General features: G+C 37.0%; 1 protein-coding gene across 4 annotated transcripts; it reads left to right on the top strand.

Annotated features, from left to right (window-relative positions):
* Positions 1-1526: 1526 nt before the first annotated feature.
* Positions 1527-5945, top strand: LOC133724477 (autophagy-related protein 13b). Of its 4 annotated transcripts, none has more exons than XM_062151232.1 (4): positions 1527-1647; positions 2146-3625; positions 3717-3895; positions 5310-5945. In XM_062151232.1, the coding sequence occupies exons 2-4, from the start codon at positions 2237-2239 to the stop codon at positions 5665-5667; spliced, it is 1926 nt and encodes a 641-aa protein (XP_062007216.1). In that variant the 5' UTR covers positions 1527-1647; positions 2146-2236; the 3' UTR covers positions 5668-5945. The 4 variants fall into 4 exon arrangements, with proteins under 4 accessions (XP_062007216.1, XP_062007214.1, XP_062007215.1 ...); XM_062151230.1 differs by lacking the exon at positions 1527-1647 and adding an exon at positions 1654-1898; XM_062151231.1 differs by lacking the exon at positions 1527-1647 and adding an exon at positions 1654-2027.
* Positions 5946-9385: the final 3440 nt, after the last annotated feature.

Raw genomic sequence — 9385 nt, 5'->3', positions numbered from 1 at the left:
ATAGATTTAATTGTTCAAGGGTGTTTTGGTAAAACTAAGGAGGTGTACTTAGATTTTGAAGTATTCAAAAAAGTGAAGTAGAGGTTTAATAAGTATGAGAGGTCCAAATATCAAATTTGGAGGTCCAACTAGAACCAACAATTTTTTTTTTCTTTTAAGAAAAAAAAAATACTCAATGACCAAAAAATGGAAAAGGAAAGAAAGACTCAGGTGAGTCGGCTCTTCTTCCCCACCTCATCAATCTCTTGCTAAATCTTCAGCCTCCAAAAAAAGAATGAAAAGAATGGGATCTTCCATAGGAAGGCTGTCACTTTGGAACTCTCATTCTTTCACCTCCAACTTAGACCAATTCACGTAATTGAAAGCTAATCTTGCTGAAGCAATTAATGATTACCTTTTCCTTTGTTTCGTTTCTTTTTTCCTCTTGAACAATTGAAACTCAGCTCATGAAAATTAAGCTTCCCCAAAATTGATTGGAGATCTAGACTAATTGATAGTGAACCCAAATTGAATTGATAGCAAAGACCCAAATCTTAATAAGGAATACTAATCTGAAGCAACCTAGCACACAAAACGAACAAAATACAGAAAGTTATAAAATTCAATAACAAAACCCAAATTTGAAAATCCACCGATACTTTCTTTGAAGCACTTGAATACTTGATGACTTCAAAATATATTCAAAATATATTGGCATGTATCAACTTTAGGATAATGTAGATTGAGAGGAGAAGGGTTATCAACTGGGTTGCATCGGCTGGAAATCTTGGAGTTCAAAACTTCTTTACTCGGGAAGCACGACAGTGGCGTTGCAGCAATGGATGTTTGGGACCGAAGAGGAGACATGAAGTATATTTCATTTAAGATTAATAAAAAGAAATGAGTTTAACAGAGTTAAACAGATGTCATGTAGAATACAGGTGTCAGAGTGCTACTGGTGGGACAGAAAATACTGGGACTGGTGATTTCCTCCCACAAATTTGATTAAGTTGATCCGTCTTAATATCACCTGATTTAATCGGGATACATCAATCATCGGCAATAAAGCCCCTTCACGGCTTCACGGGTTGTCATGTGTCATTCGCATACTTTGATATATTTTGTCATTCACCGATATGTTTTCTCTTGACTTTGATAACTCACGAGCCACGTGTATATTGTGTGAGACTCACGTGCCAACTAAGCTTGGTCAGTCACAATTTCAAGTTTAGACCGAATTATTTAATGAATTTTATTTTCATTAAATTTCTTGTGTCTACACCCTTTCAACATCAACGAATCCTCCTTGACTCCATCCATCAATAAAGGATAAGAAGCAAAAAAAAAAAAAAAATCATACAACAAAGTATGTGAACGAGTCTGGTCAAATAATTATGTTCATAAGTAATCGAAAAAGTAAATGGGGAGCTCCAGCCCACTGATTGGCCCCAGGGACCTTGACCTCCGACGGAAAACAAACCTTGAAATTTGTGGAAGAAGCAGATAAGAACCCCAAAAAGCCAAAACTTTTCCAATTTTTTTTTTTTTTTGAAAGAAAAAAGAAAATTATTAGAAGCCTGTATTCGACTACGTTCTCTGTCTACAAACTAGAATACACACAAAGATATACTCTCACCTTCGGTCTCTTTCTCTCTCCCTCGCTCATTGGTGAGTCAGCTTCGTACTCTCTCTTTTTCTTTCTTGATATCCATACTGGGTTTTGCTTCTTTAGCATAACCTCCTCTCTAGGGTTCTTCAATTTCGCGGAAAATATTAGCTCCCGAAATTTCGAATGATATAAACTGGAAACCCATCAGTGACAAAGTGAAAAAACCCACATCACCAAACGCGTTTCTTGCTCAACAAGGACTTCGTCTTTGCCCCCCTTGTTTCTAATTCTTGAGTTGGATGCACCTCTGGTTTTTCTTTGATCTTATCTTTTTAATCTGAAATTCTTTGAATCAGTGGTCTTTGGCTGTTTTGGGTTTTTCTGGGTTTTTGATCATTGTTGCTACACTGTCTTTGTGACCGACTGGGATTGTGTTGAAGTATGTGTGGTTTATATCTATAGGCAAATCAGCTTGCTTTGATTTTCTTGAGTTGTATTGATAATGGGTTTTCGCTTTGGAAGCCATTTGATCTCTGTATGGTTTGGTTGTTTTGCAGTGGAGTGAATAAAACTGGAGTCTTGCTAGGATCAATCAATTGGGTGATTTTCTTAAAAGGGTACGTGCCGATTATATATATTTTTGACATTATGGCATCTTCTCATGGTAATAATACTCACTCTGAAGCAGCAAAGAAGGAACAAATAATCACTGAATTCTATGCTAAAAGTCTTCACATAATTCTCGAGTCGAGGACTCCATATATGTCCTCGAGAAATTATAGTGGCGAACAAGCCTTGTCGTCGCCATCATCGTCCTCTTCGTCCTCCTCGAGTGTGAGGCCGAGGGATAAGTGGTTTAATTTAGCTCTAAGAGAATGCCCTGCTGCGCTGGAGAATCTTGATCTCTGGCGCCAGAGCAATTTTGAACCTATGGTGGTTGATGTGGTTTTGGTCCAGAGACGACTTGTTAGTGACCCGGTGGAATGTTCACCTAGAAGGGATATTGCTAGGAACTTGTCATTGAAAGAGCGGTATCCATACTGTTGGAATTATGAGCAGGAAGATTTTTGGTGTGAGGCAAAGAGTGAAAAGATTATAGAGAGATGGGTACTGCAGTATGATACTCGCAAGACTAGAGATACAAAATCAGGGAGTAGGAGGTCGAGCAATAATCCTTTACAGATGTTGTATAAGAAATCAATATTACTCTTGAGGTCTTTGTATGTTACTGTTAGGCTTTTGCCTGCTTATAAAATTTATCGTGACCTCAATTCGTCTGGCCAAATTCTTCCATTTACTCTTGCTCACCGGGTGGCCTCTTTTGCTGAGCCCTTCACATGTAGAGAGGATGCAGAAATGCAGCGGTTTGAGTTTACCCCTGTGGATACGGCTTGTGGTAGGCTTTGCCTTTCAGTGTTGTATTGTTCATCACTTTCAGATGTAAGCTCTGAACCGTCGACTCCTATGTCTCCACAAGTTATACCAGACTATGTTGGGAGCCCATTGGCAGACCCGCTTAAAAGGTTCCCATCCCTTCCTGTGACAGGATCATTATCACGTGCCACTCCATTATCGTCTTCATTCTCGAGGCGTCATAGTTGGAGTTATGACCATGGTATAGATTCACCACCTTCAGTTTCTTTCTCACCTTCGCCTACGCGTTCAGAACCTCATGCTTCAATTTCTAACCCAAGATCTCGCCATTTCCCACCCACAAGCTTACCACGTTATCCGCCTGAAACATCTCTTGATTATAAGAAGGATATAGGTTTTTATGAGTATTGTCCTTCACCTGGCTTTTCTCCCGCACTGTCCCCATCAGCCTCTCCATCATTGCCAATCTCTATTCCTGGCAATCATGTTTCAAAGAATCTGTTACGATCTGAGAGTGCACCATTCAGTGCCCCAGTGGCCAAACGTGCTAATTCCCCTGCATCATCCCAGAAGCTATATTTTCCTCCATCTCCCCCCCTTACGAGTACAAGTTCTGGTACTTTGAAGACTGATAAAGCTACAGTTGGGACATCAGTTGAAAAGGTACTGCAGATGCTCATCAAGTTGAACTTTTCATTTGAAGTTTATTTTATGTACTTTATTTATGACTCTTTTTATTTTTTTACCATTGTAGTTATTCTCTTTTGGGAAAGGGGAGTCTAGACAATGTTCTGGGCTTAAGATACCATCAGGCGGCTCACCGCAGATATCCTTTTCCAGAAGCTCCACTAGGTCTTTTCCTGATGATTTTGATGATTCGGAGTATCCTTGCCCGTTTGATTATGATGATGATGTGACAGACCCCGGTAGCAGGTAAAATATTCTGTTTTTATCTAGTGAATACATTATATCTGAATTACTTATGTTTTTTCAAGTATTTACATAAGCTATTCCACTTTCTACTCGTTAATGTGTCTGTGCTTTTTTATTGTTTTATAGTTTGACACATAAATTTTAAGTCAAGAGTTGATTACTTTGGCATCTTGGCTGCACCATATTGACATGCGTGCTACATCTAGTGGTCTTGGCTCATAAAAACAATGTGAGATTGGCTAGTCAGAAATAAGAAATTAACATGCTTCAACATAATAGTATCACATGGTTGACAGTGTTTTTTTTTTTGGTTTGGGGGGGGAGGGGGAGGAGGAGGTTGGTTAGTTGAATCCATGAAATGATTGGGAGATATTGACAATAACTAAGATATGCTTGCTTATTGCAGGGAGCCACCCCTTTGTTGTTGTGCTTGTGCCCCTTTCCTGCTCTCAATTTAGAAAGTATTGATATTGCCGTTTAGCTGTTTAGGACTTGATTCTGTTTTGCAATTTTAGTTGCCTGTGAGCACTCTATTTCCACCGAGGGTTTAGTGGAATGGCCAATGGTTTGCTCCCATCTGGCCTGGGGTTTGAATCCCCTCAAGTACCCAACTAGCTATTTGCTACAGTTGAGTATCCTATGCTTCAAACGTGTTGTAGCTTGGAAATTAGACTCTAAAGCTGGTTATCTAGGTTTGGTGCATGCGTTAAGTAATATAATGATGGACTAAAATTCTGTACTTGAACTTTTGTATTGTAACTGTTCTTATGACTAAAATGTGTTGTTTGTACTTGGGTCAAGTACGTTAGTTGGGGAAGGGCGACTAAAGGGTAATGGATTTCACATGTTGAGGAATTTTAGGGTTATGAGAAGTTTAGAAGCTAACAATTGACAGGAGCTTCTTCTGACTAGCTGAAAAGAACTGAGGAACTCCTGAACAAGTCCTGGTTTAGGAGCGGACCGTTTGAGAATGGTGTGATATTATGCCATGAACGTCGTGATTTTTTTTAATCTTTAGGGCAAGGTTCTTTGACATTATGTAAACTTCATGAGCTCACTTATGAACTGATCTTGTGTCTGCTATAGGTATAGACATGAGTCCATGTTTGAACTCATCTGTTGTCTAATATGGTGATAAGTGCCATACATGAATTGATAATAATGTTTGCATGGAGCTACAAAAAGAAGAGTCCTTTGATTATAATACAAAGGCATTTGAGCTAAAAGGAGTTCATCACATGCACATTAAACAACTTTTGTTTTAGCTGAAATAAGGTGTCATTGTCTTCTTTGCCTCTAGTGGTTCTGGTCATGACTTTAAGGTTTCCTTGATTTTCTTGTCAAATGCAGTTGCTGCTTTCATATCTATCAATTTTTTTCTCTAATTTGATCTCATTTTTTTGCTGCCTAGCAGACCTGAATCCTTTGACCAAAGGCATGAGCCTGGAGGATTATTTCCAATTAGAAAATCCCAAGATGCTGCTGTTGGCGCGCTTGTGAAAATGCTAAAGAAAGCCCCACCTCTTCGGCAAGAGGTCTCAGATTCAGTAAGTTTGTCACAAGGCTGCAGGCTTGAAATGTGGAGTGATAGTAAACAAGAGGCCAATCTTTCTTCTGAGAGTCGGGCACCAGTTCAGCCTGGTGATTCCTCAAGTGTTATATCTTCAGGGCTCATAACATCAAAAACTACAGCTGATGCCTTAGAAGAGCTCCAAAGTTACAGGGATATAAAAAACTCGTTACTGGCGCAAAGTAGTAAGTCTCACATGTAGTCCAGACATGCTCCTGCAGCCTTTTTGAACATATGTACAGCATTTTGGCTCGAGTGTTAATGGTTTGATGCTATATGGCTGAAAGAACTAATATTTTGGCCTCAACTCTCATTTTGTACATATATACATATGGGAAAATTTGATACTGTAAGTTTGAGGATAATGTTTATAATTTCATTTGGAGAGCTGCTCCTTGTTCATAATTGTCTAATATGTGCAAAGGTTGGCTTATTGGCTGTCTAGTGGTACTTCCTTTTGTTTGATATATTTTTGTTATTTATTGTGTGCTCTTGTTTGTTTATAGTTATTTGCTATGACAAGTATTTGCATTTTGCTTAGGCAGTGGAACTACTTATGCAGCATCATATTTGACAACAGCTCTGCAGACAGTTTTTTCAACATGGATTCGTAATATGCATCGGTTAACCATATTTTTGGTACTAGTTATAATTTTCTATTGCAGTATTTTAGACCTCTTCATTTGTTGCTCCAATATTCGGTGTCAAAATATGATTTTCCATCTTAATCTATCTTGATAAGCTCTCCGATGCATGTTTTTTATTTTGTTGGGGTGGGTTTGGGGGTGCCGGACTGCCAGGGGCGGGAGGGGTTTCGTCAACCTGATCGATCCATATTACAGTGATACAGTCTAGATATGAATAATTGTACTTGTTTAATTTCCCAACCGGAGAGCTTTGCAGCTAGACATTAAAGATGCAGAAAGGATGATTATCTCACTTATCCAGGGCCGATCTTGAGAATTCAGCGCTCACGACAAACTAAATTCATGGCATTCTCCAAACCTTGGGTACACTATTTTATTTTTAAATAATTGATATAAGAAACATTATTAAAAAAATATAGTGATCCAAACATAAAATTATATAGCACATCACGTAGATGAATGTTTCTAATCAAAAGTCTTTTTGTTCCTCCAGTTGAAAATGGGGATTGAATTATGAAAAACTCAATAATAGAAAATCAAATTCATAAGATGCATATAACAGTAAGATTCTCTATGAATAAACTTCGTACTTCAATATCAACTAACAAAGAAGAGGAGAATTGAAGTTCAAGTTGAAACTAGGTCCTCTATTCATTCTCTTTTGTTCATGAATTTTTGTCTTTGAATATATAGTGAGTAAAATGAGAGCAATGTAATTGTGTAAACTGTGAAAATAGGGTTGTGGAATACCCAAACGAGTGTCATGCTACTAGTAGAAACTGGGGATTGTTGTACCTTAGATGGTGAGACTTTGATGGTCTTAAACGATAAATTATTAGTTGATGTATTATTTTTTACCTGAGACTTTTGCCGATATACAATATAATTTGTACGTGAAGGTGTCTCCATTTTTATATTCATTGGTAGAGATGTCTTCCTTTTCATTATGTAATTTAGTTTTTTTGTTTAAATTTTATTTATTTATTTATTTTTATTTTTTATTTTTTTATGGGTGGTATCTTATGCTGATGAAAGTCATTAGGCACATCTCCTTTTTTATAGAAGGCTTTTACTGATGAAAATGTCTTACGAAATGGTGTATCTAGTTATATATATATATATATAAAAGGCTTTTGCCGAGGAATATTTCGACGGCATAGTTGTGTCATATTTTTTATTTTTTTTATAATTTTATGGGAGGCTATTACCAACACAACAATATCGGCAAGCTGTCTCCGTTATGTTTTCATAGAAGTGTTTTATTGCCACTCAATGTATCGGTTAAAAGTGTATCTCTTTTTATTTTACTTTTTTAAGAGACTTTAATGAAAAATAATTTATCCTTAAAGGTGTGTTTGTTTCTATGCATAATGTTTTTTTAATTTTTTTAAGGCTCATGGCTTGAGAGCCCAGGCTTAATTTGTCACATCGCTTTCGCCCAAAGCTGGCCCTGCCATCACCGAGTTAGCAAGATTCCACGAGGATGCAGGTAACTTTTTTTTTTTTTGATCTGAAAGATGCATGTAACTTAACATTATGTCGCAGAGCCATCTTTAATCCAAAACATGTCACCGAAAGTTCGGCTATAAAGAGATTACCAACACCCAAAAGTGTGCACATGCAGAAACCAGATATATATTAGCAACGGTTGCCTCATTTTACTACCCTCATATACGACCTTGGTTGTGGTTAGCGCCTCACATACCCTTATTCATTTGCAAGGTGGACCAACATCCCCTCTTAATGCCTCATGCATTGGACTTCTTGATTGCATTTGATGGTTACAAATGGCTAGGGTTATGAAAGTTTATGTTTGTAAAATAAAACAAATCCTTTTACCGTAGAAAAAAATGGCTAGGGTTATGTGAAGTTCCATTTGAATGGTTTTTCCAGTTCGGAAATTAAAGAAATGAGAAGGGTCGGTAATCTCCTACAACTTTAGAACTTCAAAGAACATATGGAAACTTTTGATACGAGTTCCTAAACAAAAATTTGAGCTAACAGATAATTGATTCCTAGTTAACCAATCATATGTAAGTGGTTCAAGTTTGTGTCTTGGACTAGAATCCGGTTTTGTGCAAAGTATCCGGTATGAAATCTGTATTTTAATTAATCCTTATTTGAATTTAAACCAACTTTGTTTTTTTTTTTTTTTGGTAATAATTAAAAGAGCTAAAATCATTTTACCACCCTGAATTTTACACCTAATATCATTTGTGTCACCAAACTTTTAATTTGATCACATATGCCCTTATACTCTCCGATCAACCAAAGCCATTAATAAACTAATTCATCAATTTCTTCATAAATTGGTGATGATGAGAGTCCATTTAGGGTCAGTTTTTAGCTTTGGACATGTAAATGGTGTGTTTCTTGCATGCTTGAAGGCTAAAATCTAGTTTGAGTGGGTAACACTATATGAAGAAATTGATGGATTAGTTAAGGATTGGCTATAATCAATCACGTTGGAGAGTACAAGGGCACAAACATTCATATTAGAAGTTTAAGGATACAAATAATTTTAGGTATAAAGTTCATGGTGATAAATAATTTTAGCTCTAATTAAAACCAACTTTGAATTGTTGTTCTTGGGGACAATGTGAAACTATCATGATTTTCAAAAGCCTAAATGATAGAGATGGACAGCCTAAACTGCACTTTGCTAATTTGTTTTAGTAGGCCTATATGTGTAATCATTTGACTCCTACAATATTTTAAACAAATCGCCTAGTCCCATTGGTGCTCTGATGTTTCTAATTAATATAGATAAATGATATAGGTGGACTTATGTACACCACTATTACTTGGAGCACATTGAGTACAGAGAGTGAGACAAGTTTGTTAACCAGATTATTCCATTCCATGATTGATAGGCTATCCGCATAGTCATAAGGCCCTATTAGAAGAGAGATGGAGACCAGCAGATTGGAAACTTAGTGCATCTAGTATATTGTAAGTGATAGTTGAAGTAATATTGGATCATTGTAAAAGACAAACCGCGGTAGGAATGAAAAAAGAATCTAATTCAAAGCTATGCTGAGGGACAATTGATTTAAGAGTTTGAACATTATAAAATTGTACAATCTTAAATAATATCGGAAGGAATTTAGAGTACTAACGTGCACCAGCAGTCGGTGAATTGTGATTTATTGGTAAATTATAATTCCAACATTGTAAAGGTCATGAGTTCAATTCTCACTGACATGCGTAAGAGTGAGGTGGGCTAAGGGGTTTTAAACAATGTAGTGGCTTCCACATGAATAAGAGCTAGGT

The sequence above is a fragment of the Rosa rugosa genome, chromosome 1 (assembly GCF_958449725.1).
Source record: "Rosa rugosa chromosome 1, drRosRugo1.1, whole genome shotgun sequence".
NCBI lineage: Eukaryota > Viridiplantae > Streptophyta > Magnoliopsida > Rosales > Rosaceae > Rosa > Rosa rugosa.
This window is presented reverse-complemented; position numbering and strand designations above follow the sequence as displayed.

What these genes read in the sequence shown, in the direction of transcription:
- LOC133724477 (XM_062151229.1), top strand. Translation starts at nt 2,126, where the DNA reads ATGGTTTGGTTGTTTTGCAGTGGAGTGAATAAAACTGGAGTCTTGCTA. An exon ending in TTGGGACATCAGTTGAAAAG is followed by an intron (nt 3,626 to 3,716) that starts GTACTGCAGATG and finishes TTACCATTGTAG; the next exon opens with TTATTCTCTTTTGGGAAAGG. An exon ending in GTGACAGACCCCGGTAGCAG is followed by an intron (nt 3,896 to 5,309) that starts GTAAAATATTCT and finishes GCTGCCTAGCAG; the next exon opens with ACCTGAATCCTTTGACCAAA.